Here is a 19272-nt window from a genome sequence, read left to right as displayed (position 1 = left end):
CGAGAAAAAAATTGCTTTCCATGGCACCTTGCTGTCGTAGACCCTTTTCCAATCCTCCTGCAGATAGTCCAGGTCTTTCGGCAGACCTTTAAAGCACTCCATTTGATCAAGTCGACAAATTTCATCCCAGGATGTTTTGGGCAGCCAGGAGCAGGGGTTCGAATGTGGATTATCCAAACCTACTCCACCTGTCAGGAGAAAACGCCATTCCTTCTCATCCACCTGGAATAAGAGAAAAGCAAATAGAAAAGTCACTTGCATAACCTCATATGTTAGAATAAATGATACTGCTTTGAGAATTTTGGATTTAATGAAAACAAACAGTTTAGATAAGACTTTTGATTCTGAATAAAACTCCATAAAACAGTGAATGAGTCCTGAAGCTCGACTGCGGTCGCTCTGAAATAAACAAACTGGCACGCAGCTTGATTCACGAGCTGACAGAATTACTGACAGCACAATAAACTGATGATAGACAGTTGAAACTGGAGTCACAGCTCAGGCACTGAGAGTCAGTGTGATGAACATAAATCAACATAAGATTATTTGAAACAGTGAAGATATAAACACAGCATACAGACACGCAGGCAAGACAAAGTCGACGACCGTACAAATAAGCCATTAACCTTAAGATGACTTGTGTGGAAGTAAACTCTTCATTCTTGCTAGTCTGGTATTTGTTGGCTGAACTGATGTCTTGACTGGGATATTATTCCAATAATTCACAACCGTGTACAGGCAGAGTTACTCACCAGCTTGTTGTGTTTCATCAGGTTTATGCTCAGACAAAAGGAGAAGAGGAGTTTGTCCTTCTCGAAGAGTGACCGGCACACATTGATGTAAAGGGAGTATGTAAAATGGTCCTTCAGGATCTGCAGTCTAAATATACAGAGAAAGAGAGCTTTAATAGACAGACCAATGAGAAATTTTTTAGACCATGTTTAGAAAATCGTCTGTACACTAAACTTCACAGTATCACAAAATCACCAAATTGTTTCACTGTACATTTAGGTGTCAATATATTTAAATATATTTGATAGTTCACCCAAAAATGAAAATTCTGTCATCATTTACTCCTCCCTTTGTCATTTCAAACCTTTATGACTTTCCTCCGAGGAACATAAAACAAGATATTTTGAAGAAAGTTGGTAGGCGAATAGCACTGGCCCCCGTTCACTTCTATTGTATGGACACAAAACCAATGGAAGTGAATGGGGGCCAGTTAAAAACATTCTTCAAATTCGATTTTTGGGTGAACTATTACTTTAACTGTCAAGATATTTAAAGTGCTTCAAAGATTTAACATTAGCCTTTCAAACTCGTGATTATCTAAATAAAATTTTGTGCAGTGAGATACTGACAGAATACCTCTGCTCAAGAAGGTCACTTTTCTGAGAATTCTCAATAGAAGATATGAACAGGTTGATGAACCAGTTCAAAGAATACTGGTACATGGGCTCGATGTTGGCCAGGTCAGCGATGGAAAAAAACAAAATGGAAGAGTGGACGGCGATGGGGGTGTAGCCGAGGCGGGTCTCATCGATCTTCCGCTCCGTGGCCTCAGCGATGGCTTGTTTACTAGATATGTCATTGGCCAGATCTTTAGAAGATGAGAGGACCTGAACTGCCATCTCATCTTCTAAAATGTTCCCCTCCGATGCAGAGAGCACTTCGAGAATTTTATCTTCTATAACCTTCAGCAGTCTACAGAGATGATAATAAAAAGACAGTTTATGGTTAAGTTTCTTAACTGTTTTTGTTTTTCTACATTTGGTCTCCACTACCGTTTCTAAGCTTGGGCTGTGTACCTCTTGTTCTCAGCTCCTTGCACGATGAGGTCCTGTTTCTCTTTCTCCAGGTCAGGCCTTTCTTTGGCCACCACAATACCCAGCAGCTGGTCCTGCATCCCTTCAGGAGTTATCATGAAGTTCAGCAAAGTCACCTGAGCATCACAGGAGAAAAACAAGATTTTTTTTTAATGACACCGACTCCTAGTTAAAATCTGTAAGAGACCCAGAAGGCTCTCATCAAAGCTTCAATTCTAGGACCCGGCATTACTCATCCCAGAACTCATTGCCGTTTTCCAGAAACAAACTATAGTCCTCAGTTGCTTGCAGTTTAAAATCTGTTCATATCCCTCTTTGCCAAGATTCTGTGCTTTTGTGCTTGCTAACATCCCCCATTATCATTTTTGATGAACTGCGATGCTGCACCTTGGCCCGTGGTGGGACATATTTTCAGATGAATGATGGGGGCCTTACCATCCACAACAGTATCATTTGTTTAGTCCTGTTGTGAACGCCACATGCTCATTCTAAAGTGGAAATGATGTTGCGGGTTCATTAGGAAGACCAGGCAGACACACAGGAGACACTCTGTGACTTGTGCACCAAATGTCAAACTAGATATTTCTATACAAAGTACAACTATAAAATGTTTGTGTATGTTTATGGGTTTACAATGTTTTAGGCAAACAGAGGGTAGAGTGGTAATGTCCCAGCATAATCATTAGATGTGTTTTGAAATATCATTGTAAAAAGTTCTCAACTTTCTGTCTGGCCCCTATTTACTTCCATTGTAATGACACAAGACAAAAATGTTCATCTGTGTTCCACAGTCATATACAGGTTATAGGGTGAATAAATGATGACAGACTTTTTATTTTTGGGTGAATATCCCTTAAACATTTTACTTATATGCTGTATATGAAGATTATACCCCCCATATAACTGACTTGGTCCCCATTCATACATTAAAGTTGACTCTATCAGACTGTTTCAGAACAACACCGAAATGATACTAAAGCCCTTGGATGTATATCAATCCAGTGAACATCAGCCACCTGGATTCTTTCATCCGTGCTATAATGGACACGATAAGCATGCGTTTCTGTGTGTTAGATTATCCATGTTACTCACCGTGACGGATTAATATGGAAGAAAATGTTTAGGTGACCTTGTTTGAAGGCCAAACTTATATTTTGTTCAGGAGTTTATGTAGTGTTTTCAGTGTATACTGTACACGTGGAGACTCACCTTGACTGAGATCTCGGGCAGATAATATGGATTTCGCAGCTTGGTTGTAATGTAAAATCGGAAGTCTGGAGCATATTCGATAGTGGAATCACCTAGCCGGATACAAATACTGCCCCCCTGTTTAAATGTCTGCTTTAGCAATAGGGGTTCAAGTATGGGGTCCAGCTCTTCACCAACATTCTCCAACAACACTGAAATACATCATGAATAAATCATTCCATCAAATGAATCAAGATTCACAAAATCATAACCAGCTGTTATTTTATTAATGTGCATAAAAATCATATCGGCTTCCAGTCACCCCAATGACCCCAAGTCGAATTCAGGTGGTGGAATTGGGAACTACAGTGCATCAGCTACAAACAAAATAAATTCATAAAGAAATAAACTCAATGCAACCCCCTAGAGGAGAACAGTACCAAAACAACAAACCACAGAAGAAAGCAAAACACCGGCCTGCCCACGCAAGCCCACTGTCTGCCTTTCATCTTTGAGAGATGCTGATGAACAGCAGATGAGGATAGAAGGCAGAGGAACTCAAAGCAAGAATATCAGTCCCTTGTGTATCTCACGCTGTGTTTTGCATCCACCCCGGAGCCTTCTATTCTTCCATTCAAGAGTGTAAAGATTGACAGAAATTGTGCTTTCAGGCCATGTGTGTTACGTGCAAGAGGTAACAGTGTTGCCCTGGGCTATAGCGTGCATATTTATAAAAAAGGAACATTCACTGGTTTGAATCATGATGTGTACTTGTTTTTATGGTGGAGGGGGACCCCTGTGGAGAAACACTGGAATTACACCTGGGCTAAATCGTTTTACCCCCAGGTTTATTTGATCAAAACAAATCATCTGTCCAAATTTGTTTTTTTTTTATCGGCCAAAAGTAAATTATTCTTATTTTTAGTATCATTATTATTATGAATGTTAATATTGTTTTATTACGTTGGTAAAACTTTTATTAATAATAATTATAATAATAAGAATGACTGTTAGTTAACTTATATTACATTGGTAATATTTGTATTATTATTATTAATAATATTATAATTAATGTGAATCATCTTTCTGTGGTTATATTTGTATTTTAATAAATTCATGTTAATAATATTTGTTATATTTGTAAGATTTTGTATTATTGTTATTATTATTATTATTACCAGCTTTCCTGTGGAGGTGGTTCCACAGCAATGCCAAGGTCATCAACTGTACTGTACTGTAGCCAGATTCATGATATGTGATCAATTGCTATGTAAAATAAAAATACAGCACATCAGTATGATTCAGTGTCTGTATTTCTCACCTGGTGTGCCAAACTGAATACAGTTTTCTAATGTGCGCACAAAGTCAGAGTCACTGAGTTTTATGACGTGCAGGCTGTTGGATTTCTCCATGTTCTTCAGCCACTTGTTTGCCTGGCCCTGAGGATCAATCATCAAGGGCCACCTCCTCGCATTACTGCAGAGAAATAACATCTCAAAAACCTTCTGCCCACAACAAATCTTCTTCATCTTGTGCACTACAGAAATCAAGCACTCTTTCAGGATAAGTGCTCTCTATTGTAATTTCCAATTGCAGAAAACAGTTCCCTAAAAGTTCACTAGTAATTGCTTTCAAGGTTACAAATTCGAGAATATCAAATAAGTTTTTCCAAGACAATTTCTGACTTTTTCTTTTGCAATATTTATTAACAGAGTGTGGCTAGATGTAAAAATGGTAGGTTATTTAAATGTGTCCAAAAGGTACATTTCTGGCAAAAAAGCCTCTTACGAGATAATGATAGCGTTGTCAATGGAGAAGCTGTCTGATGGAAGGCCTGCAATAGTCCAGCTGCGGATTTTCACCGGCTCACCCAATGAGTTCATCAGGGACATGTTCATGGAGCAGGGAATACCTCTGGTCTTGCACATATCAATCCACTCCTCTGTTGCTCGCTGTAAGGGTTACACAAACACACATACAGTATAGTACAGTACAGCCTGCTTCAGATGCATCCACTGATACATGCAAAAAGCTGTAATTATTTTACCGTAAACACATCCATCTATTTTTCATTATAAGTGTGTTGAAACATAATAATGGTATCGTGGACAGCACTATTGTCATTCTGACAGCTTTATTTTGGTTTAAATCTAATAAAGACTTAGTACTCACAAAGGTAATAAGCAGCGTGCGGTTTGTACCTGCACAAAAGCTTATAGAAAACAGCTCTCTGTTGGGAGAAAAGATATTGCTTTCACAGAGGGGAAATATTAAAGTTAAACTACTCCCTGTTCCCCGAGTGCTATTTCAAGCTCACCACAACATCTCCTTGTGCCCTACAATGCATTTTCACTGACTTCATTCATTTTTTATGAAAGCTGTTCTGTTGGTAAATGTAAGAAGTAGATCGAGGGAATGTATACAAATAATGTCCACCGATGAATATCAAAGAGTAAAGCAATGTGTTTCAGTCAAGACAGCGCTTCGACTGAAACTCAATAGACAAATTAACAAGGTTCAATGTCATATAAAAAAAAAAAACATTTTCCTCAGACATCTTTCAATATTAAATTGGCCATTTATCTTGTGAAATATTGCCAAGATTTTACAATATGTAGTAATAATGTTCTACTATAACATTTACAAAATTATATTGTAAAATCAAATTCTTAGACATTCCGATAATTTAGTTTGAAACACAGTAAATTAAACAGTAAATAAAAACTGCCTTTTTAACTTTGTTTTGTATAATTAATGTTATTTTGTTATATACAGTGGTGTTTTCTTTGGAATCCAATTCATTTGGATGAATTTTTCCTTTGCTATAATTTTTTCTTTTTTTTTCTTTTGTTTGACTTGCATCAGTACATACAGCATGTACACAGCATTGATGAAAGAATTATACATTTGACTTCGTTCAATACAAGTAACTGTTTAGAGTTTAAATGTTTTGACATATTGAGTATACAGTATATACTGTGTGGCTTCTTTATTCTACAGCATATGTTTCAGAGCAACAGAATAAACAAACGTTCCTGCTCATGCGTGCTTTTGTGGCCCAAACTTAACTTCCGGTACAAATTCGCAAATAGTCATTTCTGATAAGCAAAATAAATAACAATTGTGTAATTGCATAAGTTAATAGTATGTCTAGCCAGTACTATTATAGGTCACCAATAGAAGAATCGTTACTTGGCTAAACTTAAATGTGACAAAGTTACTTGACCCATTCAACAAATTGTTTATTTAAAAAAATGAATATACAGTAAAATTAAACAAAATGTTTTTAACACAAATATTATATATAATAAAAAAGTAATATAAATGAGTATAAATAAAAAAATAGAAATATAGAAGGATCAACAAATACAGACCGGAAGTCAATTTTGGGCCATGCGTATGCGTCCGATGAATGTTCCCATAACCTTTTTATTTCTCAAATCTGTTGCGATATAAACAACGTAGGCTTGGGAGCAAAAACCTGAAAGCAGGTCTGTATTGTTGTAAGATAGCACACCTGTCTGAAGCTGGAGGTGAATGCACCGAGGTAAGCCACTATAGCAGCAGAGATCAGAATATCTCCCGTCAGGTTGTTGTAGAGTTGCCCTAAATTAAAGGCGGTCTCGCTCCAGCGGGTCTTCTCTCCCCCCAACCCACCAATGAGCTGCTCTGCTCGTTTCAGCTTCTTACTACACAAGTCCACCTACAGAAAAAAACAGATACAACCAATGAACACATATAGTAAACACTATACACACAAAGAAAGGAAGAGGATGCACTGATCGTTCCATAGATATATCAAATTAATGTTTAAGAAGTACACAGATCACATTCTGAACATTTTATTTTCTGGTATGTGCTACATTTATTGATATTGCCAATGTGGTTATTTATGCAATACAAACATTTCTGAGAGTCTGCATGTACAATTTGACATTTACAAATGAAGAAACGGTGTTGGCTTAAAGGACATTAACAGCAGGTCAGACGTTGACATAATACACTTTAGAAGAATTTGTCATTATAAATGAATGTTTACTACACTAACATCTCTCCAAATAAAGCATCTAATCGACTGTCTGATCTGTTAAAGCAGTTCGGCATCAAAAGAACACTGTCTTTGTTTGAGATAACAAAGTAAGCCTGCAAAGCAAAGAATGATGGGAACTCAGCGGTTAGATGCTGAGCTGACAGCACAAGGCACCAACAGCTTCACTCGCAACAATCCAACACATCTAATTTACTCCCTGTGATGATATGCCGGTAATTCTTTGTGACACCATCGCATCTGGAGCCATTTAGCTGTGGGATTCTCGAGACAACAAATGAAATGAATTCCTCCATCATTCTCATTCATTCATTTTCTCATATTTAAAAAAGACTTCCAGTGGACTTAAAGGTTCAGCGTAACAGGTTATCTCTGAATATCCGAGGGCCTCGATTCTGGACATGCTTGAATGAGCACAGCATAAACAACTTCTGCCCTCCAATTGGGAAAACAGACAACCTGAATTACAAACATGGAAGGAAAGGGGGGAAAGAACAAGGAACATGAAAGGAAGTGAAATAGGGCAGAAAACAGCAGCGGGAGCTTGGTTTACCCGAACCTCGCAAAAACTGACAGCCAGTCTCAATAGACAAATAAGAACAGAGCACGCGTGTGTGTGTGTGTGTGTGCCCCTGTGATTTTCACGTGGGTTTGGAAACAAAAGCTTCACTCTTACGGCATTAAAGTTGCAACATAAAAATGATCTGAAGGAAAGTAAACAAAAAAGGAAAGAAAAAACATTCTCTTAACTTTTCTTGATGTGGAAATACAAACAAAATTCCTTTGAAGGGGAAGTTATGTAAACAAACTTCCAGTGAAGATGAGAGAGAGTCAAAGGGCTTTACTGGAAAACAGGTTTTAAAAAATAAAACCTGATATATATTTGAACATGGTGTGATAAAGCCTGATGTAACAGTAACCACCGTTTATTGATTGTGAATATCTGGCACACAGCTTATTTTGTGCTGCATGCTCAGACTTTCTGCTTACCTGATTCTCTAGGTCAACTTTTTTGTTCTTGTTGGCTTCCAGGGTCTCCTGCAGTTTAAACAGTTTGTCCTGGACTTCCTTCAAAGCAGCCTGTTTCTTTTGAAGGCTCGCCATGGCCACCTTCAGCTCCTGTTCTGCCTGTGCCAGCTTCGCTTTCTTTGGAGTCACTATCTTTGCTACTCTGGAAAGGAAAAGCAAAATTTCAAAAGCTTGCAAGATTAAAAAGTTATTTTTTTACAAATACACCATGTTTTTATGCCAATATTTATGGGCCTTTTTGGGGGGGCTGTCAAACAATTACCAAAGATACTAATACTAACAAGGTGCGCCACTGCCGTTACAATGAATGGCGAGGAATGCAATGAGTAAACTTCCTTAAACGAACTTTGTGATTACGCAATTAATCACATCTAGAATAAAGGTTTGTGTTTAAATAACATATCTCTGTGTACTGTGCACATTAATTTTGTATTTATAAACACAATAACAAACACATATATGAAATATTTCAATGTGTTTTTGATATTTACCAAAAATATAAATTATAAATAAACTTTTATGATTATTTTATATTCTATGTTTTTTATTAATATATGTATGTATATGTATGTGTTTATAATACAAAATTAACATGCACAGTACACAGACATATATTATGTAAACAAAAACTTTATCGCGATTAATCGTTGACTTGATTAAGCTAAAGAAACTGTGAAGACAATTTGTGTGGATGAAACTAAAGGGATACATTACTGCATCACTGATTCATTCTATGAGCTGTAAAATGTCACTAGTACGTACAGCCATTGTTAATTTATATAAGTTAAAGGACTGTAAAAACTGTTTATGGCTTTTATTATGAATTTGTATCAGTCTAACTTACTTATCATACGAGTCCATGGCACAAACCCATTTACAGAGGCCCTCGGCGGCCGTGGAGGCCATACGGATCTTCTCCGGCACAAAGTCTGGGTTAGTGATGTATTTGTTGCGAATAATGCTCATGTAGTTGGGTGGGATGCTGTCTTTGTCGTACTCGTGGAGGCTCTGGAGGAATCTCATATCTCCAAGCAGCTTCTTCGCTGGACCCCAAAAGTCTTCGACCTTTTTGCCGGAGCCCGAGGGATCTGGAATGCGGTCTGGTTTTATGCCTTTGAGTATGCAGATGGCTTCCATCACCAGCTTGACACCAGCTGGAGGAGTCTTCATGGTCTTAACCACAGTTATGTCCTACAGGAGATGGTACACATCAATTCAATGCTTATATTGGTGGTATGAAAAGAGTATATTAAAACTGTTTTAACCACAAGAACGTTTCTGATGTGCATCTGTTTGCCAAGGTGATGATTGTATTTTTTGTCACTTGTTCTTCTGACCTGTGCAGTGAGCGTATCCAGTGCATCCAAGGCAGTTTTCAGAATGGGCAAAGCTACAGCCAGGTCTGTGTCACATTCATCTTTGATGGCCTTGGCAGCCATTGCCTGCTCATTAGCTATTGCTTCATCCATACGAACCACCTTCTCAGTCTTGGCCACCTCCACAGACTCCCTCTGGATGACCACCATCATCTCATCCACCTCTTTAGTGGCCACACGCAGCTGAGGCTGAAGGGCTTCAAGCTCCCCCTGCATTGTGGACACCTGATCTGCAGCCGATTGCAGCTTCTGGAGACCGATCTCATATCGACTCTTCAACTTCATGACCTCACTGTGACAAAAGAGAATTTAAAGGTGCTATTAATATTAACACGATCAACTTTAGCATCATCAATTATGCACAACAGAAATTAAATGTACTTTCTGTTTACCAAGTCAAAATACAGTCAAATGACACAACATGTTAAAGGGGAGAGAGATGCCTTACGCTCTTCTGCGCTGAAGCAGGTGCTTGAACATAGATATGAGCTCCAGGTAAGAGGTCGGTGTGACGTAGTTGTAGCGCTGCAGCTCTGAGAGGAAACGTGCAGAGAGATCGATGGTGGAGGTGTGGAAGCTTTTGCACATGCTGATGCAGCCAGCACGAGTGCTGTCCGTCATCTCAACATCTTCTAGGAACCGTGTAGCTACAGCCTGCAGTGCGTCTTCCGGCCAGCTCTTTAAGAAAGTTGAAACAACGGTTGATCACACTTTAAATCTTTGACAAGAACAAAACAATTCTGAGAAACAGTCACATGATTTAAAAAAACTCGTTTTTTACGATAAACGCTGCAAGATTTCATGATTTTTTTATTTCACTGGGAAGTTAAAAAAGATCAAATAAAAATATATTTTAAAAAATTACATTAAAAATGTTTTCGTTTTTTAATAATAAAATTAAATATGTTATATTGTATATAAAATATAATGTAAAAACTTAAATATTGCATTTCAATTAAAATATTCACAAACAAGAGCAATTTATTAAATTAGTTAGTTATAAATCAGGCACAATAAGACCAGTAATGTGTTATTAAAATGTAAACAGTGTCTATTTTGATTATAGACTGGCTTTAAAGCCCAGAACTAAAACACAACTTGCAGTCATGATTAGGTGGAAACCATAGGACAAACAGTAGTACAGAACTGACCTGAAACCAGTCGATCGTGCAGCAGTTAATGAGAGCAGGAAAGCGTCTCAGACGACTCCTGAAAGTGTCGCCAATGGGACTCATGGCCAGAACAACATGCAGCTGACTACGACAGCGCTCCAAAAACATGTTAAACAGTGCCAACGGACTACCGTCCGTCTGTTTACTACGCTCACGCTGACGGTCCAAGACCAGCATGCGCTCACAAATCTCCTGCTTCTCATCTACAGCAAAGAGATTGGGAACCTCGCCAGTATTCAACAAGTTGCTCACGTCCTCCAAAAATGACTCCATTTTAATCTGAGTATCAGTAAAAAGGAAGACTCCGTGAGTTTCACCAGATGTGGACTTCTGCATGATGAGTTTGAGATCATCTCGCCATTCTGCCACTCCGTAACTCTTGGAGATCTCCACCTGGAAGAGTTCCGCCTCAGCCATGTGAGCGGCCAAGCGTGTCAGCGACTGACGCCCGCTCCCTCCAACTCCCACCAAGAGAGCGTGACCACGGGGCTGTTTGAGAATGCGGGAGATTCGACAGACGTGCTCGATAGCGAAGCGGAATAGAACGAGATTCATAGGAGCCTTGCTGATGTTGTTGTACTCATCGAGATGGGCTTCCACCACCTGACGGAGGTGCTCGGGGTTGCCCACTTCACGGTAGTTTTTGTCTTCGCCTTTGGGGTCGTGGAAATCACAGAACATGAGGCTCCGGAGGTCATCTTCGGTTACATGCCCGTCTGCATTGCTGTCTAGATGCTTGAAGAGCTGATGAAAGTCTTCTTGCAGGTGAGATTTGGTGACGTTCTGCAGGAAGTCTACCATCCAGGCACAATCAGACGGGTGAACCAAACGGTCATAATACACCCTTAAGACCTGCATGACAGGATTTAGACATCTTAAAGTGTGAGTTCATGTTTATGGAGAGAACAGTTTTGATATGGACAGTGCAGTTACCTCATGCACCCACAATCGTTTGTGGGTGGTAGGGTCATCTGCAGTTTCGGGACGGGATAGGCAGATCCCCTGGATAACACGGGAAAAATCTCGAAGGTTGAAAAGGTAGTGAGACTTGGTTGGGGTGGGTAGAAGGTTCTTTGTGGCTTCCTGGTACACCAACATGGTGGCGCTGACAATCTGAGAGGTGACGCTGGCAAAGGGCTTGGGAAATGGAAATCTAGCGGGCAGCAAAAACATGAATTTAAAAAAAGGAAATACATTTTTTTACATTGACCACATTTGTATAAAGTGTTAATACCGTATGGTAAGGTGCCAGTCCAAAATTATTGAGAAGATGGTGAACATGGTTTTGTCATCAAATTCATTAATGTTCACTGTGTTGAAGTGACGTAAAAAGCGGGGGGTCACAGGGTTCCTGCCTCCACCTGCACATAGAAAAGCAGTGCAGAAACAACAATGTTGCTTGATCCATTCTGCAATTTCAGATTTGTTTATATTGTCAGAAACAATTCTGATGAACTCACCGGGTGGGCCCATGGCACACATGATCTGGATGTCTACTAAGCTGATCATGGAGCAGTCCTTCGTATCATACCAGTTCCAGTGGTCAAGCCATTGTCGCAGGAGCTCTATTGGAGGCTGGGCTCCATAGGTTTCTCTTGCTGGCATGTTTACATCATCCACAAACACCACCTGATCAAAAGAGTCAAAATCAAGAACTCCATTTTTGTCATTTAAACTAATGCAATACATGTTACACAGTATAAAGCATCTTAGCATAGTTTCATGACAATTATTAATGTGTTTAAAGTTAGTTTAAATGGTGATTAAATAAGTCAACTTGGGAATCACAAACATCATTTGCCCAATAAAGTTACAGGCGATATACATTTGCTCTCATTATATGAAAGTTCACTTTGAAGGCAAAATTTATGGTCGTAAATGAATCTGAAAGTGCTGAGAAGAATTGCTGAATAAAATCAAGACTCACACCATCAAAAAGCATACAGTAAGAAAAAAGCATCTTTTGACTATTTACCATTTTCTTTCCCAGTGGAGGCCCAAACACTCCTTTCCGTCTTTTATCAAGTTTGGACATAATAATGTTTTGAGTCTGTGCAGCTGTCGTTTGGGCTGAAAAGTTGATCAAAAGAGGACTGTACACATCCTTCTGCAGACGATTCAGTAAGAAGTCCTGTGGTGGATTTGGAGACACCTGATTAGTGTTAGTTAAAAATTAACATTTGCGTTATTATTTAGCCTACAAGTATTAAAAAAAGAGACTCAAAGCCTGAAATTGCAGTAGTATTTATCTTAATATTCAGTTTTGATGTTAATGTATTTATACATGTTATTAATCCACCCATCCATCCATATCGCTATATATATAAACATATAACTTAAACAACAAAACACAATAAAAACATGGTAACATAACACAAAATGGAGTTATCACATTTTTTTACAAAACTCTTCTTACAGTATATACTATGTATTTGTCCAAAACTAGTGTACTTTCAATAAAGAGATTAAATGCACAAAATAACTCTAAATCCCTTAAATGTTATATTCTTATCCCAAACAATGAAATCCAATAAAATGAATAAACAACATTTGTTAAGGATCAGTTTTGTCTCTACTAAAGAATGTGAATATATGCACATATCAGCAAGACATTTTGAGGAGCCTGTGCGTTGTTCCACTTGTGCTTTACACACATAATCTCTTCCATCCCTCAAAACTCAGCAAAGAGCCATGTGGTACTGTTATCCAGCGTCTGCAGGTATTTCACATTTTCGTTTTCGAGTTCATCAAGCACTTTTCACATTTCTGCCAAAGATTCATGAGGTAAACTAATTAAAAATATAAAGCGGAAAAATAAAACGGGAGGAGGTGACAGAGGGCCTGGAAACTTAGAGAAAAACATAGAAACATAAAAAAGAGCACAAAGGAATATATTATATATTTGGAAGACTGTCAGTTACCAAAAATATATCTTCCCCCATTTACTGCCATATTAGGGAAAACAAATATGAGTCAATGGGGGATAAGATCTGTTTGGTTACTGACAATCTTCTTATCTTCCTTTTTGTTTGGGACAATCTGATGGTGAGTAGATGATGACAGAATTTTTATTCTTTGGCGACCTATCCCTTAAAAGAGCATCCATTATGATCTGGCACACATAGTAAGATGACGTGTGTGTGTGTGTGTGTGTGTGTGTATGTACAAAGAAAGCACCTTAAAGAAGGTAACCAGCGAGTGTTTCTAACTGTGTACCACCGACTAAAACAGTGTTGTGCGTGTTCCTCTACGTAGCAAGAGAGAAGAGAGCAGGTGTGCGGAGTGGGCCACAGTTGGTCTCGAACCCTAAATTCATTAATCACGATCTGCTGACATGCCATTCCTCAGCACACACAAACATGCGCAGGTGTGTGTGGGGGCACCTTAGAATGAGCACGTCTAGAGCATCTAAATGGTTTCATGCTCAGGTGGCCAACATGTGTAGAGAGAGGCTTAGTTCTGCACCAGGTACCAGACTACACCTTTGTATAGGACTAATGGTTTTCATCCATGTTGCAAAGAATGCAGTGGTTCCAGAGATATTGAACAAAAATACAAATAACATCTGTATAACCTTATTAAGTGGCACAATTAATTTTCTCATTATTATAAAACTATAACTATCCAATATATCACTAAATGCATCATATTTTATAAATAGTACATCTTCTTAGTTACTTGGACATAGACTTTTATTCTTTGTGGTAAAGGTGCATTGAAACACTCACTAGAATGTAGATGCTCTTGCCGGTCCCCGTGGGCCCAACAAAGACAGTGGGCTTCTGATGAGTGATGAGCAGCTCCATGAGGGCAGTGTAGCGTACAGTGTTCTCCGTAGGCACAATTATTTCGTTGAACTGCACATCTTTGGGGATGGGGGCCACAGGTTTCAGCTGCTCAGTCCACAACTCCCATCTGCCTGGACCCTGTGAGAGCATCAGTACTCATGTGAGTCATTTAGACAAGGTTAGTGTCTTTTCGTTCGCTTCGCGGTTTGTTCTGATTTATTTCAAATGTTGTTTGCGCGTTAGCGGTGCATTGTTTGCAAGTTTTGCCATCACAACCTCGTAACTGTGAATTCTTTGTAGAACCCTTATAGGCTTTTATTAGCCTATTCATTTTTCGAAATGGCTTTTATCCACAGCAGAAAAATGTAAGCGATGGATAATCAATTTTTTTCTAATAAATGACATTTTCAGCATTTAATGAGGCATGAAATTGGCAAATTAGTCCAGGTTATGCCTGAAGTTTTATTACATGGGGATGAGGCTTGTGATTTATAACAAATAATAAGACAGATTACCTCATTCGGGATGTGGAGGGTGTGCTCCTTGAGCAGCTTGCTTGTATATCAGGATAAAATTAAATAATCAGATTCCCCTGCTTCAGGCCCCTAAATTTAGGGGTTCACTGTTCACTTTGTGTGTCTTCTAAATACAGAGTCTAGTCCAGATGGCATAAAGAACTCTGAGATGAATTGAGATGTTTCTAATGTCATAAAGCATCGCTACCAGACCAGACATTGTAATTCACTTCCATTCATATGCATGTAAACACATTTAGTGTTCAGGCAAGAATTTGCATAAAGGTTTAGCTTCTTTGGTGAGTTCGGTGAACTCTGATCTATGAATTTACCAAAGAAATACCAATTTTAAGTAACACCAATTCGCAATTTACCAATAACGATTTACAAAGTAAAAATCTAACTGTCTCAGATTTCTTGACTCAATACAAAAAATGCTATTATTAAAGCTATATTGTTTGCATTAATAAAGGGATACCAAAATTGAAAATGTTGTCATTGTTTACTCACCTGGAAGTTGTTCCTTCTTCCAAACATGTATACATTTTATTGTTCGGTTGAACACAAAGAAAATATTTATGTTAGCAACTGACAGTTCTGGGGAACCACTGACTACCATGGTAGGAAAACAACATTGTATATTTTTTTGTTCTGTTGAACACAAAATTTGATATTTTGAAGAATTTAGGAAAGCAAACAATTCTGGGGCACTTTTGGCTACCATTTAAATTTTCTCTACTATGGTATTCAATAATGTCCCAGAACTGAAGTTTTCCAAATATCTTTCTTTGTGTTCAACAGAACAAAAACATAAAATATTATTTCCTGCTATGGTAGTAGTAAGAAATGTATACAGGTTTGGAAAGAATAGAGGGTGAGTAATTCAGGATTCATGCATTTTCATTTTTGGGTGATGTATCCCTTTCAAGGGGAGTAAAAAATATAATAACATTTTCAAATAATCATTATTTGCCATTTATAGTTTATTTATGAAGAGGCCCTATAGGACAGGATTTCATATTCTGTTCCCATACAGGTTCTTTGTCATTCTGCAATTTCGAAGCTTCATAAGACAGCACCTAACTTACGCAAATAAACAACATCATTGAACTGTGTTAGCAATCTAATTGGGTAGTTGAAGACAAACATGCCCTTGGATTTATATCAATATCAACATCTTCGGTTAAAGTGAATACATCTGTATAAAACCCCAAGAGAGCCCAATTTGGGCTCTCAACCCCTCAGTCGTGTTGAATGAACAATCTGACCTCTCTTAGGAAGCGGTATTCATAGAGGGTGCCCTCGGTGGGTAAATGCACTGTCAGCTGCTTGGCGGGGGGTTCCACGTGCTCAAGGATCCCATGGCGTGTGCGTGTCTCTTCGCTGAGGCCACCTGCCAGCATCTCTTTCACCAGACCATCAAACTTTACACGTCCAACCTCGGTGCAGCTGGCCCCGACTGACCACATGAGGCAGAAAACAAAGATTCCCTATGCAACAGACACAAAGCGGGCTGGTAAACAGTCGGTTCCTAAAATGCGAAATGTGTATCACTTCATGGGGTTATAACTGAGATCTAAGATTGAATTACAGAAATATTAATATTGATATTAATCAGAATAACACATCACAAGTATGTTGCTCAGGTCTTTAGTCTATTCATCCTTTAATGCAGAAAAAGGGAAAACTCAGATATTATTCCCTGATGTGACTCGATCTGAAGTGATACTTTGCCTAAAAACCAGTATGTTTTGGTATTTACATTATATACAGTATGCTTGATTTTTACTTCGCTTTTGTAATGTTTCGATTGCTTAATTCTCACATTTTTCTTTTTATGTATCATATGAGCTTAAAATAAAGGATCTTAATCATTATTTCATTCACTGCACTGTTAAATCACTGCCGTCCGCTGATGACCTTCCCACAACCGTTGTCAATTATTCATATTTCTTTAGCAACTCAACTGAACCTCAATCTTTCTGCAAAAATGACAATCGATACTAACACTGCAGCCATTGATTTAGGACAAAATGATTTGTGTGCTTTGAGAGTAAAAAAGGCTTTAGGAATGTGCAATTCTCTGATGACCAGCTGAGGGAAGGCAAATAAAGTCATTCCTATCTGGAGGGGGAAGCTTTTTTAGGCATTGATCCTGTACCAGCTAATCGATGAGACTCAACGTCGGGGTTGGCACTTTTTGATTTACTGATATGATCTCTGTCTCTGAGGAGCAGTTGAAGAAAGATTATTACCTTCAGAGGAGAAATGCAGACAGTATTGACTGATTTCAGCAATACTTCAGACAACACAAAAAAAAGTTGCCATTGGCTAAAGAGATGACCTTTCAGGGCTGAAAAGCCGAGGTGTTTGCTGGAAAACAATGTATTCTGCCAGCCATCTAATGTCTATATATTTCTACACTGATTCTATATCGATAGGTCAGGTGAAACAAAAATGAAATCCTGCATCCTGTCAAGATGCAAGGGTGTTTTGGCTGGTTTGTGTTGCTAAGAGGTGGTTGCTAGGGAGCTGGTTTTCATCTCCTTACCTCCAGCCAGGAGCAGATGTCTCGCTCATTCATCTCCTTCATCTGGCTCTCCTCTCTGAACTCGTCCATCATGCAGTCCATCAGATTCATCAGAGACTTCACCAGGCTCGTGTTGGATGTGGGAGATAATTCCTGAACGTTCACACAAAACACACTCCATTAGTCTGGACCTGGAAACTGTAACTAGATCTCTAGAACTGACTCGTGTGCCATCATATTGGGCAGCTTGGGATATTAGGCAAGATTTGAGAATAAATAGCACGCATTTAATAAATGATAAACGCAAGATGACTGTAAACAATTTATCAAATTCATAACTATCCTTATAAGAAATGGATTGACCAAAATGTACTACATAATACATCCAAAAGTGGGCCGTCATAAAACAATCTAAATCACATTGTTAGGTTTTATTCTATTTAAAATGCATCGCACATATGTGAAATATGAAAATTCTGTCTGTGCTTAATTTAGACCGCTATTCCTTTAAGAATTTATTAGAGTGAAAATTCAGGTTTATATTAAAAATAATAGGTGTATTTTCTCCAGCCTCAGTTCATTATTAACAACTTGCAGGAGAGGAAATCTCAAGTTAGTCACTCTGTTCTCAGCAATTATACTTCTGTAGGTCTGTTTCCCACTCAACACCTAACTTTCTAGAACCAGGCAAAAACAGACGAGGAGGTAACAAGTAATACTCTTTTATTTGTTTCATTATTTCTTCTTTTTTTGGTTTACTGTAGTTTTAATATTTCAGAATAGATTGAATTTTGTAAGTTTAGTTTTCGTGTTATTTGAAGGTTATTTTTCTTAGCAATTTTGTAATTGTCGTTTTTATTTATTGTTAAATATTAAAGTTTATTTTTTATTTCAGGTTTTATTTCAAATGAATAAATATATTAGGATATCAGCCTAATAAGTATTTGTAAAGTGCTTTAGTGTATATAAGAGATCTGCTTTAATTAATGTGGAAAGCACTCCTTTATTGTGAGCAGTACAGTTACAGTTGTACCTTCGTGCCCCTGCGGATGAGCTGCAGACACGCGGGCAACATGCGGTCGAAGAGGCCCGTGATGAGGTCTTTGTGTATGGATCCTATAGTGGACGGCAAAGTGTTGAGCCAGGACAGCATCAGAGGCCGCCATCCCAACATGTGAGGCTCCATGTAGATCATACCACACCGAGATACCTGCACAGAAAACAAAAACGTATAAGCTTGAGTGTACAGAATTGTCTGTACAGGTGAATAAATGCAGCCGTGAAATAAAACATAGTTGTACGCAAATAAAAGATGATAAGAGTAAGAGCATTACGTTAACAACGCAAGGTTGTGGGTTCGATCCCAGGGGATTGCAGATACCTATGTAAAATGTATAGGATAATGCAATGTAAGTCACTTTGGATAAAAGCGTCTGCCAAATGCCTAAATGTAAATGTAAATATCAAAGGTTGTGGACATTCAACTGAAAAAGGTCCAAAACTTTTGTGTTATTATATATCTGGAAATTAAATGTTATTTCCCTGCAACAGCAGCTGTTCTGGGTTACTCATAAGGACAAAGGTCTTGTACATGGTGTGATGAATAGCACACCCTCAAAGTTACGTGGTGGAACCAGCTGTGTGAATCTGGCTTCCGTGGAAGGAACGTGAGAATTGTAGAGGTGTAAGTGAACAGGGCACCTGAGCACAGTTGTTAAACCACGGGAGACATGCAGGCCTTGTGTGACCCCTGAGAAAAAGCAACCTTGAATTCTCACTGAACTTTGGTCTAGTTTGCAG

The 19272-nt window shown here is 38.5% G+C and overlaps 1 protein-coding gene across 1 annotated transcript in view; it reads right to left on the bottom strand.

Moving 5' to 3' along the window:
* LOC306898736 (dynein axonemal heavy chain 7-like) overlaps nt 1-19272 on the bottom strand; it is a gene marked incomplete at both ends in the record, with an annotated part of 101709 nt that overhangs the window by 22063 nt on the left and 60374 nt on the right. Inside the window, 21 exon segments of the mRNA XM_079464478.1 lie at nt 28-222; nt 753-879; nt 1369-1704; nt 1809-1942; nt 3036-3226; nt 4336-4490; nt 4803-4966; nt 6532-6717; nt 8053-8233; nt 8936-9282; nt 9429-9759; nt 9916-10145; nt 10619-11491; nt 11573-11792; nt 11874-12000; nt 12100-12268; nt 12615-12770; nt 14368-14565; nt 16211-16432; nt 17494-17625; nt 18506-18682. Of these exon segments, the coding sequence (XP_079320604.1) occupies nt 28-222; nt 753-879; nt 1369-1704; nt 1809-1942; nt 3036-3226; nt 4336-4490; nt 4803-4966; nt 6532-6717; nt 8053-8233; nt 8936-9282; nt 9429-9759; nt 9916-10145; nt 10619-11491; nt 11573-11792; nt 11874-12000; nt 12100-12268; nt 12615-12770; nt 14368-14565; nt 16211-16432; nt 17494-17625; nt 18506-18682 (4851 nt within the window).

The sequence above is a fragment of the Barbatula barbatula genome (assembly GCF_947034865.1).
Source record: "Barbatula barbatula genome assembly, chromosome: 9".
NCBI lineage: Eukaryota > Metazoa > Chordata > Actinopteri > Cypriniformes > Nemacheilidae > Barbatula > Barbatula barbatula.
This window is presented reverse-complemented; position numbering and strand designations above follow the sequence as displayed.